This window comes from Molothrus aeneus, chromosome 1 (assembly GCF_037042795.1).
Source record: "Molothrus aeneus isolate 106 chromosome 1, BPBGC_Maene_1.0, whole genome shotgun sequence".
Classification (NCBI taxonomy): Eukaryota; Metazoa; Chordata; class Aves; order Passeriformes; family Icteridae; genus Molothrus; species Molothrus aeneus.
The window spans coordinates 35,883,012-35,900,536 of record NC_089646.1 but is presented as its reverse complement, the minus strand read 5'-3'; the positions used below and the strand labels follow the sequence as shown (position 1 = coordinate 35,900,536).

General features: G+C 41.6%; 1 protein-coding gene across 1 annotated transcript in view; it reads left to right on the top strand.

Annotated features, from left to right (window-relative positions):
• Positions 1-13,072, top strand: part of RFTN1 (raftlin, lipid raft linker 1) — a 95,862-nt gene extending 82,790 nt beyond the window's left edge. Inside the window, exons 8-10 of the mRNA XM_066555098.1 lie at positions 5,317-5,420; positions 6,778-6,859; positions 10,649-13,072. Coding sequence (XP_066411195.1) covers positions 5,317-5,420; positions 6,778-6,859; positions 10,649-11,086 — 624 coding nt within the window. The 3' untranslated portion in view covers positions 11,087-13,072. The remainder of the gene's footprint in view (positions 1-5,316; positions 5,421-6,777; positions 6,860-10,648) is intronic.
• The last annotated feature ends 4,453 nt before the right edge of the window (positions 13,073-17,525 follow it).

Genomic DNA, 17,525 nt, shown 5'->3' with positions numbered 1-17,525 from the left:
CCACATGTTGTTTGGGAATAAATTATAACCATAGGGGATTGTGTCAGGGAGGCTGCCTGGGGATGATTAAGCTGCGTGTGTAGGGCACGCTGGAGTGTGTAAGTTCTCAGGTAGTGGTTTTCTGTGTTGTATTTTCCCCCCAGAGAATTGATGGATAAGCAGTAAAATCAATGTTCACCTTAAGGTACACTTCAAGTGTTGCAGGAATTGTGAAAATAAAAATGCCAGATTTATTGAAGAAACTGTACTGATGGATTGCTAGATCATGTTTATTTCTTGTGTTTCCTGGACAGTTACGTGGAGTTGTTTCATCATTTGTACATTGTCTGTGCAGTGGTGAATTCAGCACGTCTTATAGGATGTGGCCTGTGTGGAGAACCCTCTGTGTCAACACATTCATGTTGTCCAGCTTTTGCTGCTTCTCTAAATTCCAAATTGTGTTGCTGTGCAAATGTACTTCTGTGTTACAGGTGTAGGCAGTATCAGGAGCACTCTGATATTTCTGTTAGTTTATATACATGCCAGAAAATAGGATTTGCATCCATAGAAGTCACAGAGAGAAGCAGGCATTGTGGGCACAGAAGGGTTTTTTGGTTGTTGTTTTAATTTTACCCTAGATGTGGAGCCAGCTGTGAATGGTACTCAGCAGCCTGTGTGTGTACTGAAATTGTGACTGGATTTTCTGAATTACAGAAACACTGTCTTAACACAATCCTGCCTCATACAGTGTTACAGCCTTACTGTATTCTCCAAAATATTTCACATTGCAGGAACTCACATATATATTAGCAATTGTAAATAACTCTAAAGTACATATGCCCAGAATATTGAGGGAAAAGCCTGCCTGTGGATTTATTTATTACTCTTTTTTTTTCTATTACTTTTCCAGTGAGGTCCCCATTTGGCAGCTGCTCTTTGTTGGTCAGTGACCCACCTGCTTCCCAAAGCTAGTGGTGGTTTCCAAGGATGCAGGAGCCATCCCACAGCCCCCTGCTCCACAGCTAATGGATGTGTAGCAAGTGTCTGCCAGCAACATGCTTTGTGGTGTGTTACACATGGAGATTCAGGAGCAGCTCAATACTAGAGGAACAAAGTCCAACTTTTTTATTGCTGAAGCATTTGTGAAACTTCCCTTTTGCTTCCAATAAATGTTTTTCATGGTTCAATACTGTTACACTGTCAGCAGAAATTATCTCTTGGAAGAAGTCTGAAAAGAAAAAAGGCAAATAATTTACAAATTTAGAGCTTGAATTTAGTCCCCGTGTCAGCTGTGTTACTGCAAACATAAAACGTTTGCAGCACACTTTTACTGGGTCATGCTTGCACAGTCCAGGTATTTGATTTCTCTTATTGCATTTTCTTTCTTTTCCACTAAGGTGCAAGTCCTGCTTTTGCCACTTCCACTTCCTCCCTTCAGTGCCCAGGGACGGAAAAGCTTTGGCTTTGGCAGAGCTGGGGACTGGTAGCCAGCCTTGGCTGGGGGTGCTTGGTGCCGCCCTCGTGGCACCCCTCTGGTTTTTGTAAGGAGCTGGGTTTGAATGCAGTGCCCATTTTCTGCAACAAACAGTAGGTTACACTTTCAAAGCAACTTGTTTTTTTTTTACTTCCCATCCTCTTTGCCATCTGTCAGTAAATTTTGGTACGCAGTCTGTTAGGATTTGCTGATAAAGGTTTTATTAAGATTTATTTAATGGGATTTTCAATCTACGACTCTTTAATCCATGCTGGAAAAAATACTAAATAGTGACAATCCATAGCTGCCTTGTAACTAAATCACGTTCACTTAGCCCAGGAATAGCCCAGGAAAGAATGATTTCTGAAGAACTTCTGTCTCACAAGAGCTTAGTAGTTGTCTTGTTTATTATCTTGCTGTGGTTAAAATTGCCACAGTAGGGGGGGAAAAGGAAAAAAAAAATTGTTAATGCAGTTGTTTGTGTGGCTTGCCCTAGATATTATTCTTATCATTTTTTCATCTTTTTTTTTTCCCCTCCTAATGAGCAGAAGCAACTGTGAAAGGAAAAAATGCTGGAAACAAACAATACAACTACAAATAAAAAGAATTCTTTTCATGTGATGCAAGTCAAGGGAAAATCCTAGCTCAATATGCTCTGGCTTCTTGACACTCAAGGTGTGATCAGAGATTACTTATCATCCACAGGAGAGTGGGAAGCAAGTTAATTAAAATTTTCCACCCTTTCAGTGAATGAAATGTCTCCCAGTTTGAGATGCATTGTTTGAACACTTCTTTTTCAGGAGAGCTCTGGCACGGTTTTTTTCTACTTCTACTGGTGTTCAAATCCAGTATTTGCTAGTTAGAAAAGAGCATTGCACTTTTATTTGAGGGAATGGTGTGCTTGAAATTTCATTTCTATTGTCTCTAATAATAGTAGATAAAATAATTACTGTATTAAATGTAAAACGAATACAAGATTACTCTTTTCCTCTGCACCCATCCCCCAGTATGTTTGTTTAGAAGCATTTTTGCTTTAGAAAGCATTTAATATGACACCAATTAAAGGTCTGTATAACTGTGACTCCTGCTGGCACACAAATTCCAGTCGTGGGATAGAGTTACAGCCGATGATTCAGGAGGGGGAGGGAGAAATATTTTTATGTGGTCTTAAAAAAAGCTTCAATTATCTGTATTTGCAAGTCAGGAGTTTGAAGCCCATGTGGATTAACCTCTTTATTTTGGAGTGACTCCTTCCTCTTGTCTGTCATCTTCAAACTCAGCCAATTATTGGGAATAGTCTATTCCCCAAGGACCTGGAGATGAGGTGTAGTGTCTGACTCCAGTGAAGGGGAGTTGGATGGAGCTTGTTAAAGGGCTTGAGGAGCTCAGAGTTGGGAACACCTCTGCATCATGTACACACCTCCTGCCTCCAGACAGCCCAGCAGGCACACTGGGGTGTTGGGTACCAGCACGTGGGAAAAATGAGACGTCATCTTTTTGCAACAACTCTGTAGAACTCCCTAAATAGGTTGATTTTTCTGATTTTTTTTTAAACTGCCAGATTTAAAAAAAGGAAAAAAAAAGGTTTTTAGGCCTAATTGACTTAAATTTATTTTCTGGTAACTTTACCCTTTTGAATGTGCTTCCCTTCTGTGCCACTGGGTTGGGAAATACACCATCATCTGCTGCAGATGATGCTTAATCCTGACAAGTCAGACAGGTCCAAAGCCAGCCCTGTCTCACTGCTCAGAGCCTGCAGGGACAGGGTGCTGTGGCAGGAGTGATGGCATGTCCCTGAAACAGTTTGGCTTCTACAGCAGCCAAATGAGCTCTGCGTGGTATTGATGTCCTTCCTCATTGCCATAATCTCCCTCTGATTTCTGACATTTGTTGCACATCCTGATGCAAGAAGAAGGTTCTTCCTGCTAATCACCCACCTCAGGCAATGAATTCAAAATAGAAATCCTCTTTACAACACAAGATGTTCCTCAGGGCACAGACAAGCTCTGCTGTGCCAGTCTTTCCTGATCTGCTTCCCTCCTCTAAATGAGTGAGCTCCTTTTGGTTTTTCCTCTGCAAACACTGTTTGATGGAGGGAATGTTTTAGACAGGTCCTTTTATGTGGCACCTCATGAAGAGCTTGTGATGGTGGATGCTCTGACCTTACTCTTAATCATCATGTTGCATATTTTCATCTTTATTTTTTGCAGGCATTGTTGACCAATCTCATAAATCTCAGTGTGTTAGTAATACATCTTTTTGAGGCATTACAGCTTAAAGGCATCTAGATACATCATGATTTTTTTTATTACCCTTGGACACTCTATTTTAAAAACTGGAAAGAGTGCACAAATAGCCCTCTTCCAGAGGGAAATGGGAGTCAAAGGAGAGAGACTCTGAATCTACCACAATCCCATCTTCAGGATGAGTTTGACTGCTCCAGTGGACACAAGTTAAGGGCCATGTGGTATTGCCCCCCTCTCCCAGAGTCACAAATTCAGTTTGTACAGGGTGATGTTTTAATGTAGCACTTCCTCTCTAAGCCCCCACAAGCCTCTGTACAAAGTAACATTAGTAGTGTTCTCTTGCAGGCACTTTCTGGGGTAGAGATTTAAACATTTTCCTTTTAAGCAGGACTGATACAGCTTCTTCAGCTATTTGCACTTGTAGTCATGATCGGGTTTTTAATAGGTATAGTCAGGCAGCCATTCAGTTATAAAGATATAAGTGACCTAAATTACATTTGTTAGAAGAAAGGAACAGCTGAGATTGGAATTCACTAAAATACCTTGAAATAACTACAGAAGGATTTGGATTAGTTCTGATCAAATGACTATTTCATTACTGTGGAATAAATGGATTTTTTGGAGCTGCAAAACTATTGTGCCTTCCCCAGTGTTGCGAATTGGCAGTTAAAACTCCTTTCGTGCACGTGAAACCAGTATAAGTGCCTGAGCTTTTTGGCAAATGTAATTGTTATTCCAATCAAATTTAGTTTTATTTGTAGAGACTAGTAGTTACCATTTGTCTTCTTTGTGTTTATTAAAATTAAAAACCAGTAAATATGCTGTAGCATCTATTCATTAAATTACTGCAGTCTTGGCAATTCGACACCTCACTGGAATAATCTTTGTTGAAACCACCAGTGGTTCTTTCTGTGTGGATTGCAAGGTCTGCCATTTAGTTGAAAGGGAAAGAGCCAGGCTCTGCTGGGTAAATGTGCAGCAGGAGCCAGACTCCTGCACTGAAAGGCAAAGCTTTTCATCTCGCCCACAGATTTCCTGATTCAAAATAGGAAGGCAGCAATGCTTATTTGTGAGCGATAAAAGGCACAGGCTCATACTTATGTTTTTTGTTGCTGTTGTTGGCTATTTTCCTTTTGATCCATCATGGTAGAGTAACACAACTGATTTCAGTGCAGATATTCAGGGTTAACTGAAGCTTAGACAAGTGCAGAATCTGAGCAAAGCACTTCTGTCATTTTTTAACTACTTGAACATAATTTTTCTCGGGAGGAGATAATTGATAACATACAATGAATTTATCCTGTTCAGATCTGGAACGATCTAAAGCTAGATGGATGAGTCAGGCAGTGTAAGAACAAGATCACAGATGTTTACCATTTTAAACAAACTCCTTTAACAGTTTGGGATGTATGGGCGGTCGATCATTTGTCTCATGTTTTATAACATTTTCCTTCCTGCCTAGCTGAACATAAAACATGACCCACTTTGGTGCAAAACCCCATTTTCCCTCTGAGAAAACGCACACATATATTTTTTCTTGGGTTTTTTTTTTTTTTTGAGTCAAGCTGAATGTGGCACTCCAAGTGCTAATGCCAACTGTTGCTTTTCCTTCCCCAGGGAGTTGAAGTGCAGACAGATTACGTTCCGCTGCTGAATTCCCTTGCCATGTACGGCTGGCAGCTGACGTGCGTGCTCCCCACTCCCATTGTGAAGACAAACAGGTAGGGAGGGGTGGGTGCTGCCTTTTGGCCAGGGAAGTTGCTGTACAAGCACCACAGTCTGCACAAGCAATTCCCTGTGCAGTCAGTGTGGGTTTCCTTGCAAAGCCTGCTGCAGCTGTTCTCGGGGTTTTCCGTGCCTCACAAGCCACATGGGGCAGGAAGCACATGTCTGGTGGGCAGAAAGATGCAAGGTGGCAATGTGGTTTCTGCATGAATTTTCTGGGTGTTTCTGCAGCTCTGTAAACTCTGCTACCGTAAAATTCCTGCTCTGGATCTTCCAGTAACATCCTTTAGAGCAAAGACAAAATGTGTGATAATGTTTGGAGTGAGATGTTGTCTAGCTGAAGAAAAGTAATTTTATTCTTAATAGATGTCTGTCTAATGCTGCTGATAAAGTCTAGCTGAGCAGAACCCAGTGAGATTAGTGTGTCACTGCTCGAGTAGCCTTGTGTGCAGATATAATAATTCTGTGGTCTACTTTGCTATTATTTATATTCTGAGTTTTTAAATATAAATGCAAATCACTTAAAAATATTCTTCCTAACTGGTAAAAACAATCATACCACTTGTTAATCATGAAGATGGTGCTTTCTGAATTTTCACTGGTCAGGAATATATTTATTTGTATATATACACCAATATAATCAGTTGTGATTTTTTTATCTTAATTAATATGCCCAGCTCTTTATGAGATTTGGATGAAGACTACTCCTACACATAAAAACCTAAAAAGTAAAAGGCCATCTGTGTTGAGGGAGAAACTGTATTTAAGTTTTACATAAATATTCATTCATAAGAATGAATAGAAAATCAGAGTTATAATTTGTAATCCCTGACTCTTAAAAGATATATATATAAAAATAAAAATTTCTTTCAGCTTTCTGTATCCCGCTAATACCTTGAGTAACAGAGGTTGGTGCAGAAGGGCACCCACCTGGTGGTTGTACCTCCTGCCATGCTGCAGACCTACAGGGAGCACCCAGCCCCATTCCAGATCAGTGCCCCTGGAGGGAGGGAAGGAACACTCTGGTGTTGCTGAGACACCGGGGCACTGGAGCTCTTGGGTTTCTTCCTTTTTGTTCCAAACAATTTATTCTGTGTTTGCACACTAATGCTAAAACATTCCACAAAACTGTGTCATAGGCTGACAGGCTCTATCAGTCTGAACATTCCCCTCTCCCTGCCCCCCAAAATACCAGGCTGCTCAGAGACAACAGGGACAGGCAATGTGAGGATCATTCTTCATTTTGTTCTTCTTTGACCTACAGAAATAAGTGACTGAGATGGATTTTCGCTTTGAATGATGCTGGATGTGAATTTAATTCATTCTCAGGAGTGTGCATTTGTTTCTTTTCAGGGAGGGGAATTTATCTACAAAGCAAATTGTATTTCTTCAGAGACCTTCTTTGCCCCAGAAAGCAAAGAAGAAAGAATCTAAGGTAAATAACCTTGAGTTTCTGGTTTCTTTGGGTTTTGCTTGGTGGTATTTTTATATTGAAATTGATTTCCCTTAGAAACAAAATGGCCTATTCAATGTTTCTGTGATACAGTAGCAAGACAGAAGGAATGGATCTGTTCAAATGAAAGAAACAAAAAATGCTCAAATGATGTCAAAGCTCCTAGGTTTCATTCTCTGATGAACTCACAGCAGTGTAAGAAATGCAGATTTTTCTTCATGTAAACCAGCCATAAACCTCTATTTAGACCTAAAATTCTTTGATGTTCGGGCCCTGTAAGGTGGAACCAACACTATTTTCTCTCACCCATTTCCTGTATTTTCTGTTTAAACTGCTCTCTCATTCTCTCTATCTCTCTCTGTTTTGGTAGAACCTGGCACAATGTAGGCCTGATCTTGGCAGGTGTTTCTGATGTGTGAATATTAATGGATTCTGCTGTAATTTAACCAAGACAAGCCTCTAGAATCCAGCTAAATTATCCAAAGGCATAGCTGACAGCTAATGATGTATGGATGTGGATGCATGGATGTATTCCCACATCCATTTTTAAACACATAGCTGTGTGAACCCCTGCCCAAACCTGTCATGCCATACAGCTGGAGAGAGAAATACAGGGACTGGAAACAGAAAGCGATTGCCTTCCTACAGTGGTCAAATTTGCCTTGCCCTTTCAGGATGCAAGGGATCAGAAAACCCAGATGAAGTATGGAAAAGACCTCTGGAACCACGTGTCAATGAGGTTGCTGACTAAGGCAGCCTTGTTTTTGTTCTGGCTCTGTGGGCTTTGCTGAGTGCTGCCAGCCCAATGTCACCTGCAGGAGCGGGTGCTTGAGGCCATGCAGAGCTGAGCTGCAGCAGGAGATCGGAAATGCTGAGCAGAGCTGAGCACCAGGAGCATTTTACCCAACAGTTTAGATAATTGCAGGTAGCTTTCATCTATGAAGCCCTCACTGTTTTGGAGCCTGGTTCTGTGAAAGTTGTCTTTTTGATACAGTGCAGACCAGGGGAGTGTTTGAACTGACTGAAGCAGGAGAGAACTGCTGGGAGTGTGACTGATTTAGGATTTACCCTCTCTCATTAGCAAAGCTGGAGCCCAGAATACTGTGTGAACTTGTTACAAAGCCCACTTTCCTTGTTTTCTCTCTTTGTTTTTAGGTGATTAAAGGGATCTTGGGATGAGTGTTAGAGTGCCTGTATTTGGTCATTCTTTTCCTACCACTGTGTGTGGTTTTAGTGGAAGGGATGGGAGCCCATATGTGGTTGTTCATCCTCAAATAGAGAAAGAAATATGATGCTGATTTCTTGTATTATAATAACACATACATACCATCCAGATGACTTGAAACTTTGTTTAAGTTTTTTTCATTCCAGGTTATAAAAACTTATTTAACAATGTCTGGTTGACAAAACAAAGGACTCACTCGTTGGCATTGTTAAATATACAGGCATATTTGAGGGCAAGAATCACTACAGCACATTTTCATACTAAAGGTCAGGGAAGGATGACATACCTTGATTATAGTTCTGTAAAGGGATGTAGGACTGGTTCAACGTCCCTAAGTGGTTGTTGTGTCACATCAAAGATGCCAACCCAAACATTTGATCAAAAGTTGTTGAATATTCTGCACATACAACATCCAAGGCTCTCAGGGATTTTTTTAAACTTAAGCTATGGCATATTTAAAATGTTTATAGATAACCCTCAGAGGAGGGGAAATAGGATGATAACGTTAAAAGGATATTGCATTGATGGAAAATGTTCTGTCCTATCTTTGCACATCAATGAACTGCTGTTCAAGGTAGTCAGACAAACAGAAAAGGAAATATGCAAGGAGTGGTACAACTTCTCTCTTTAGTGGAAAGTACTCCTATTACTGTAATATTCAATTAGTAATTGTGTTCATTCACTTTGTACAAAACTGATGCTTATTTCAGCTGAAACTGGCTGAATGCATTTTTGTGAAATAACGGTGTAAGTACCTGACTTGAGTACACATACACACACTCACAAAGCCTCCTACAGCTGGATCTTTATCACATTTAGGGCCCTGCTCTTACCTTCTGTCAATGAGGGCTTTGAGTTAAGTGGAGTAGTGGATGTCCAGCCACTTCTGCAAATCAAAGAGGAAAAAACTCAGGTGTCTGAATTTTAAACAGCTGAGCTCTAGAACTGAGATGTTATCGTTCCTCTTTCTCTAAACTGCAGTGCTATTGAGGTGAAAGATAACTTCCTTTAAGTAAAACCGAGAAGAGTTTTGTGAAAGCCAGTTTCTTTCTTTTTTTTCCCCTTCTGCTTTTGCATTAAATTCTGGCTACCAGGAGGAAAGAACATTGTTCCAGCTTTGTAATCTAATAATAAGTTTTGAATGGCTTTTTGATTAAGGAATAAATAGCTAGATCAAAAATTTATGAATACAAAATCTTTTGGCCAACTTCAGCACAGACCCAGTTTCACTGGAGAAAATGGCTTTTTTGAACATGGCTGGGTTTGCTGAATGTCCTGATGAGATTATTTATGCCATCCAAATATTGGCTCCTAACCCATTCCTGAGCTTCCATCAGCAACTGACAGTGCTGAAAAAATGGCTGTGCACATTCAGAGCAAGCTTGTGTAGGATGGCTTAGCTGTGGCTTGGAACCATAGAGCAAGTCCAGAAGAGGCCTTGAAGTTGGTAAGGGGACTGGAGCACCTCTCCTCTGAAGACAAGCTGAGAAAGTCGGGGCTGTTCAGCTTGGAGAAGAGAAGGTTGCATGGAGACCTCACAGCAGCCTTCCAGTATCTGAAGGGAGCCTGCAGGGAAGTTGCAAAGGTACTCTTTCCCAGGAAGTGTAGTGATAGAACAAGGGGTAATGGCTTCAAACTGAAAGAGGGCAGGTTTAGATTAGATGGTAGAAAGAAATTCTTTACTGTGAGGGTGGTAAGACACTGGCACAGGTTTTCCAGAGAAGTTGTGGGTGCCCCACCCCTGACAGTGTTGAAGGTCAGATTGGATGCAACTTGGAGCAAACATGGTCTTTAGGAGGAGTCTCTGCCCATGGCAGGGTAGTTGGAACTAGATTACCTTTAAGGTCTTTCCAGTCCAAGCCATTCTATGATTCTACAACTCTGTGGTCTGGCTTTCCTTGGGGAAAGCTTGATTTATTTTTTGACAAATGAGGCAGATATAATAATGACATATTTGTCAGCCTTTCTATATGTTATACCTGTCAAGTTAGTATTTCAAGGTACTGCTAGTTCCCTTTTTGTTTCTTAATAGTAGTTAAAGCAGTTCTGAAATGGTGGCTGTGGCAAGTCCTGTGGAAGTGCTGCAAGTAGCAGCCTCACGCTTTCTCATCAAACGACATTCCTACAGACGGTTCAGAATGTTTTACTGTTTGGGTATGGTCGTGGGTGTGGTGTTAGTTCTGCTGTTAACCTGGTGAAAAACACTGGAATAATGCCATGGGATTGCTTCTTCTGTCTGCACTTAGCCAGCTTTGCATACCCTTCCCTTCCACACAGTGTAGAGAGGAACCTACCAGGCACAACAGCAGAAGCAGAAAGCATCGAGCTCTCCTTCCTCTCTGAAACAGAGATATATGTGTGGGCAGAAATCATCTTATGCCATCTGATTTGGTCAGGCTACTTCTTTTAATCTTGGGTTTTTTTGGTCAAATTCAAATTTAGTTTTTGAATTAAAACTAACTCATCAAAACATGTTTACTCAGGAAAGTAAATGTCCATGTGAGACTGCCTCTAATGATCTTAACATTTGGATCCCTTCTTTGTAGTTTCACTGGAGGTTCTCCAAAGAAGACATGCACAACAGAAAAATGAAGAATTCCACAAAGGCTAAATTAAGCACTAGGGAGAAGCAAAGGGCACAGGAGAAGCAGGAATTTGAAGTCACAGAGAACACGAGAAACTTAGAATCACAAATCTCAAGAGCGGCCAAGCCTGATCCGGAGCAGCAGCCAGATGATGTCATAGACTTGGGAGAGGAGGTAGCCAGGACCAACGACAGCGGTGCCCCCCACGACGGGGCGTCAGCAGAGACGTGTCCTGCCAGCTGTGACACTGGTGACAGTGCTGGGCAGGCCTGCCCCAGCCCGAGCGTGCCCGGCTGCCCCGCGGGGGAGGCCGCGGAGGGCGGGGGCTGCGCGCCGGGGCCGGACGGCTGCAGTGGCACTGACGGGGCAGCGCTGGACATGGACTGCTCCTGTGAATAAGAACGACTTTCAGGAACCCTGTGAGAGGCCGATACTTTGCCAAGACAAAAGAACAGATTTTGATAATCCCCACCACTAACTCCATTGCTCAACTCAGCATTTCTTTCGCATATCTTTGACTTACTTTGCTCCTTAGCACTCTGGTATCTTAATGTTTTGAGTATCTGCAGGGCCCAGATTTTTCAACTCACAGAAATTGCAAAATTCCTTTCACTGTACGTCGTGGGAAATGCTCTCCTGGAGCTACACTTTAAATTAAAAAGTAGGGAGGGACAGAAATCATACCTTTTTCCATGACCAACCTTAGCAAGCTAGCTTTGAGCCTGGGTCAGGGCAAGTGTTCCGTTCAGTCAGATTTTACTGTGTAGTACTTTCTTGTCCATGTAGCTTTTCTGGAGAAGTTATTGTGCCAGATGTTATTTTATCACTAGGCTTGTAGTGTCATAAAAATGATATTTGGACTTCAAGAGGTTGAAACTGAGGTTGGAAAGCTTAGATAAGATGGCTGTTATCTATATCTTTCTCCAGGAGCACACTCACTGATGATACTCTCTTCTGAATTTTATTAACCCTTACAGATCTTTAAGCAATAAGCAAATCGTGTACCTGTTCAGGCACAGGGGGTAAGCAAACCCCATGGTGAATTTGTGAGGTGGATGATTGCAGTACAAAATGCAATTTCCTATTTGGTCTTTGCCAATCAACAGTTCATTAGTAGCTGTGGGGGCTTCAGAAGACAGAAGAGCAGGAAACGAAAAGGCAGGTAAAAAGTACTTCTGTCAGTGGTTATCCTCACTGAAATGGGAATTAGATGTTACCTCCTGACCTTTTCCAGGTGGTTTAGCACCACTTCCTCACTGTTACGAAATACCTTGTGGTAAAGAACTGAAATTGTACACAGTGGTCCGTGGCCAACAAATGTCAGTAACTGACCTTCCAAAATGAAAATACCTTAACAGACCATTTTCTGTGGTACAAGTAACCATATTCTGGGACTGGTACCTAAGGGAATTCTGTAAAATTACCAACATTTTTATGTTTCAAGCTACATAAAAATATTTACAAGTGAATGTACATGTAATATAGTTTCTGTGCCAATGTTCTCCAAGTGCTTCAGTATTTTTACAAATGTAGGAAGGAGTGGTTTCTCTCTTCTTAACCACCTTCATCCTTATTTAGAAGTGGTCAAGTAATCTGATAACAAGATGAGAAAAACATTGTAAATTCCCCAGCTTTTGTTGTCTTAAAGCAAGAGATAGAGCTCTGTGATTTGCTGTTTTTTCCCTTGACTGATTTGTGCTTGATAATTTTCCTTAGTCTTCAAATCAAAATGCTTTAAAAAGGACTATGTTCTGTATCAGACATGCACCTAGAGTGGTTCAAAAGCACCTTTCATGCCTAAAAATTACTCAGTTGGCAGAACATTGCAGAGAAGGGAAAAATTACATAACTTAAATATTCATTTAATTGGGATGAAAGCACTCAAGTTTAAACCATTTGATTTCACACACACAAAGCACAGTGGTATAGTTTTGTCATTGATTAAAGAGTGTTATATTTTGAATTCAGTGGTTTAACCACAGGACTGTAAGTAACTTCAGTTTCGGATGCTATTTTTCAATTGTTTCATTTGGTATTTTAAGATTACACTGGGGTTCCAATAGCCTCAAAAATAGGTTGCTGCAGTTGTTCTGCTTAAATACAAGGTCTCTGCTCTGTACAATTTTAAGTTCCTGTTTGCAGATTTTTTTAGCATAAGATCCTTTTACTGATGGTTTCTATCCCAAGGACCAGCTTTGTATTATCTTGTTTAAAAAGTCACAATATTTAATGAACGTTTTGCTAGTAGAAAGTGTTGTAGTAGAAAGACCTCTCCAAATACTTTTTAATAGAAAACGTTTATTGGATTGCAGTTTGACCTTGTTTAACTGAATCCCAACTGCTTACAAAACTAAAGAGAAATAAAGGTCATGAGGAGATTCCTTATTTGTGGTGTTTGCACAAATGCCAATTGTTCATGCCCAAAAGGAGGAACTCAGTTCTCAAAGTGGTGATGAGGAGAAGCTCCTTACTACTGAATTAGCAGTAGTTACTGGTGCTACAGAACTGGCTACTTGGTTTTCGTTTCCCAACAGAGCAGGGAAGAGCCTGTGGGGAAGTTGCACTTGTTTAAGTGAAGGCCTGATTTAAAACTGTTCTGTAAAAGCTGGGTTATGTTTGGGAAGAATTGAAGAGAACTTGAATGCTTTTTCACGTTCAAAAGGGCAGCTGCTTTGGGGTTTATAATTTCATAATCAGTTCCAAGTTGTGATTTTGAATTACTCTGAGCTGGTTCAGCTGTCTGAAGTTGTGTGCATGCTTGCACCATGCCCCATCCCAAGGAGAGTGAGAGAGCCTAAATCATCTTTCAGACAGATGATCCAGATGTGCTGAGGGCTGGGGAAGGCAGGTCTGTGGTGCAGCAGCAAGGCTCCACAGCTGTTACCTGCATTTTATCTCAGCTGCCTTTGCCATTTTGGGCCTGGAAAAGCAGGACCACCAGAGTGGCCAGGTGATTGAAAGACAACAGTCAGCAAGTGGTCATCTGAACAAGCCACCAGCTGTTAGGCTGGAGAAAATCCAGCTCAGGCATTGGAATGGGCTGCTCAGGGTGGTGGTGGTGAGGCAAATGGTGGAGGTGGAGTCACTGTCCCTGGAGGCATCACATCTCTGGGTGAGGCAAATGAGGAATGTCAAAGAGTGGATGAATTAAATGAAAGATGGAAAAGGATTTTTAAATTGCAACAAACAGTGGGGAGCAGGGGCAGAGGGGTACAACTATGATGGGCAGGGTGCCCAAACTCTTGAAGCATCATAATGAAAATAGGTATGTTAAGAGGGGTGAAGTGCACAAATGATGGGACTGGTACTTCAGCTTGCATTATGTCTTTGATTATTGGATCTGTGCACTTGAAAACGGTATATATGAAATAGCCCAAAGGAGCTTTAATATATGTATGGAAATGAAGCTAAGTATAAAACAATATACCCATTTCTCCCTAATTTGACTCCTCTGTCAGCCTCGATTTCTGAGGTGAGCAGAGGAAGGAAGGGGCTCTGCATTTAGATAGATACCCTACTTTTTCTCTGTAGTTGCTGTGACTCTACATTTGCCTCAGGGAGCCAATTATAGGGCAGAAATGAAGCATGATCAGCCTTTCATGCAGGAATTTCATCCTCCCAGAACTGAAGAGTATAAGAAGAGCAGATACTAATTTCTTGCTGATAAACGTTTCTCAAAAGTATGAGAAATGCCAGCGAACGACACGCCTATGAATTGTAGTTGCAGGCACAATTCATATGTCTCTGAGGCTGTTAGTGAAGATGTGCCCTTGCCTTTAAAAGGTGATCCTTGCCAAAGCCTCCATCCTCAGGAAGGTGCCTGTGGTGCTGGATGTGGCAGCTGACTCTAATCAGTACCTTACCTATACACTGAAGGGGGAAAAAAGGCTTTTCCATTTTAAGTGCTTTCTGTTACTCACTTACAAAAGCACCCTACTAACTAAAATGATCTAATGATAACTGAATAGCCACTCTTTTTCCAGCTAATTGATGCAAGTACTATAGGAATATTTGATACTCATTGTACTAGATGAGCACATGGCAAACTGGTATAATACATGTCACAGGAAGAAGAGAAAGTCTAATAAGGCTGCAACACCAGGTAACTCACAAACCATGTTCTTAAGTTTAAATATGAATGTATAGATGGATACATGTCTCACTCCTCATTCCTTATTGCAAAAAAAAAAGTTTTCAGTCTATTTTTTCTCCTTCTACTTTTTCTCCATCAGCTCTTTAACTGGTGGCACAAGTGTAAGAGGAATAAACATTTTCCACAATGACAAGATTCACCGAAATGATGAGAGTGTTTCTCCAACTCAGTAGCAGCTGAACAGCAGGGGCTGCTCTCTCTAAATGTGATATTGGCCTGCACTGTTCCCACCAGTGCAGGCCAATATCACATTTATTGAATTGCTTGTAGACCATGTGTTTATATGGGTTAACGTTTCTGGGATGTTATTTTTATCTTCAATTACAGCAGAGTCAGATCCAATAACAGACTTTAAGGTGAAACTGACGTCTTACTAAAAGACCAGGAAACTCTTTAGAAAGAGGCTTCCAAAAGATTCTGAAGTGTCAACAGGAAAAGGCTGTGGAGGAAGGGGACGTCAACAACTTTCCCGATTTCTTGGCTTAGAAATGGCATTTATTACAAGGTAAGAAAGGACTTCTTGCTACAGTACCAGAGCTTACTACTATTTGGGGGGGCAGGCGGTATGACATAATTGTTCTTGCCCATGTTTCGGGGCAGTGTTTGTGTGTGTTTCATCCTGCTCTCTGAGTGGGTGAGCCCACACAATTAGAGAGATGTGTCCTTGCCCCACAGCACTCAGGCTGAGTGTAACAGGGGATGACAGAAGGAGGTTAGAGGGAAAAGAAGACGATGACAGAAGCAAAGGGTTTCAAAATGCCTTTTGTTAAATGGACATTTTGGTGCAGGTCTAAGGAAGGTTTGTGAAAGAGATGTAATTTGGGCTGCAGAAAGCCTCTGCATTAAGGGAAGACGGGTATACCAGTTTATAATTCATGACATGATTTAGAAGTCCTAAGAAAAACAACATTTAAAGGCTTCTCAGAATCTTTTTATCATGACACTGTTAAAACACAGACGAGCCTAGTGCATGGCTATTTTAGGGCACCAGTACTTCCTGATAGCAATGGATTGCACGTTCCTAGGAAAGCCCTGCTTCTTTCAAGCATCAAGCTCTGACATGTCAGCTGTGATCTCTGTGAACACAAAACCCCCTGGGTGTTATTTTTTGTGACGAGCACGCTGTCCTATTTACAATCTAGAGTGAACAAACAAGGAAGCATTCATTGAAATAGGGGTACTCAGAAGGAATCTTCCTCTCATGTGAGGAGGAGGGATTGGATGAGACATCCCCTCTGGGCCTGCAGTGGCTACACAGGGGGCCAGCAATGGCAGCTGGCAGTGGCACTGCATGGAACAGAAGCACAGACCTAAGTGTAGGCAGCAGAAGGCACAAACTTGGGGGCAAAGCCTCATCACAGTACTGTCCCCAAGAGGCAACTTTTAAAGGTCCATCAATCAGATTCACCCCTCCTGATGGAAAATTGAGTCTGTCCTTAAGTTCTCTGTGTGCTGAGTGGCAGCAGGTATGGCCTGTTCCCTTCAATACCCAGGAAGAACTGGCATTATTTCATTTGTTTATCAGCTCCTGACACAGTCCCAGCTGTGTGCTGCTCCTGCAAGGCCTGGCCTTTCCCAGCAGGGCTGCCTCTCTGCAGTCTGAGGATGAGGTGCACATGGATGTGGCAGTAAGCAGCCCCCAGGCTGTACAATGTACCGGACTGATAAAAAGAGGGTACAACTGGAGTATGCTGCAGCTGAAATGACTTCTTGGGAAAGAGCTACAGCTGGGCTTGAGGCCTTCTTAGCCAGCCACAGGGACATTATGCTTGAAAAACAAAGTGCTTCACACCAAGGCAAGTGCAGCAGGCTGGGAACTGGCTGGTGGTTCAGTGTCTCTGCAACCCCTATTTATGGCAGAGCAGGAGACACTGATGGCAAGGAACGTGCTGCATTGCCTAGACTGCTATGTCTGAAACATGTAACTGAAGGAAAGGAGCCACTAACAAAGGGAAGGCCTTATCCATTTGACATTTTTACTAATTCAATATGAATTTAGTATTTTTGATACTGTTCCTGATTGAGGTCTTCAAGTGTACAGGATGAATCTCTGCCACTTAAGGACTTGAACTGTCTATGCAGATATCTAAAAAACTCATTATATATTTTGTTGGTCTCCTAATTTCTATGATGAGTTTTTCTAAAAGTTGGACAAAGAAGGGTCATTCAGGAAGGGCTCAGGTATTGGCCATTACACCTAGAGGTACACTCATGCCTTGCATGACCAACCTTTCCAAAGACTTTTTCCAAGCACTATGTCCTGGAATCCCCTAAAGCTCTGTACTTTATGCAGCAGGACTGTGGAGATTTCCTGTCTCAGCTGTTGCTGGCCAGTGCTGCTTTTGAGGACATGGCCCATGCAAGCACAATCTTGGCTGAACAGCCTCAGCACAGGATACAGGTTCAGGGGAAGAATTCCTCTGAATGCTGCACTTAACACTTTCAACTCAGGGCTAAACAGGATTATGAGAAAATATCTTTCTCAACACAACTAACTTATTTATATAAACCACATAAAAGGTGTTTTTTTTTTCTTCTGAGAAGAAATGGCAAGAGAAGGAAGTCACAACACAGCAGCTCTTCTATAAAAATAGTAAATACATTATATAGAACTGGGGGGGAAGTGTGTTGACTCATTTGGAGCAGATGCAGAGCTTGTGACCTGAATTATCCTTACAAACATAT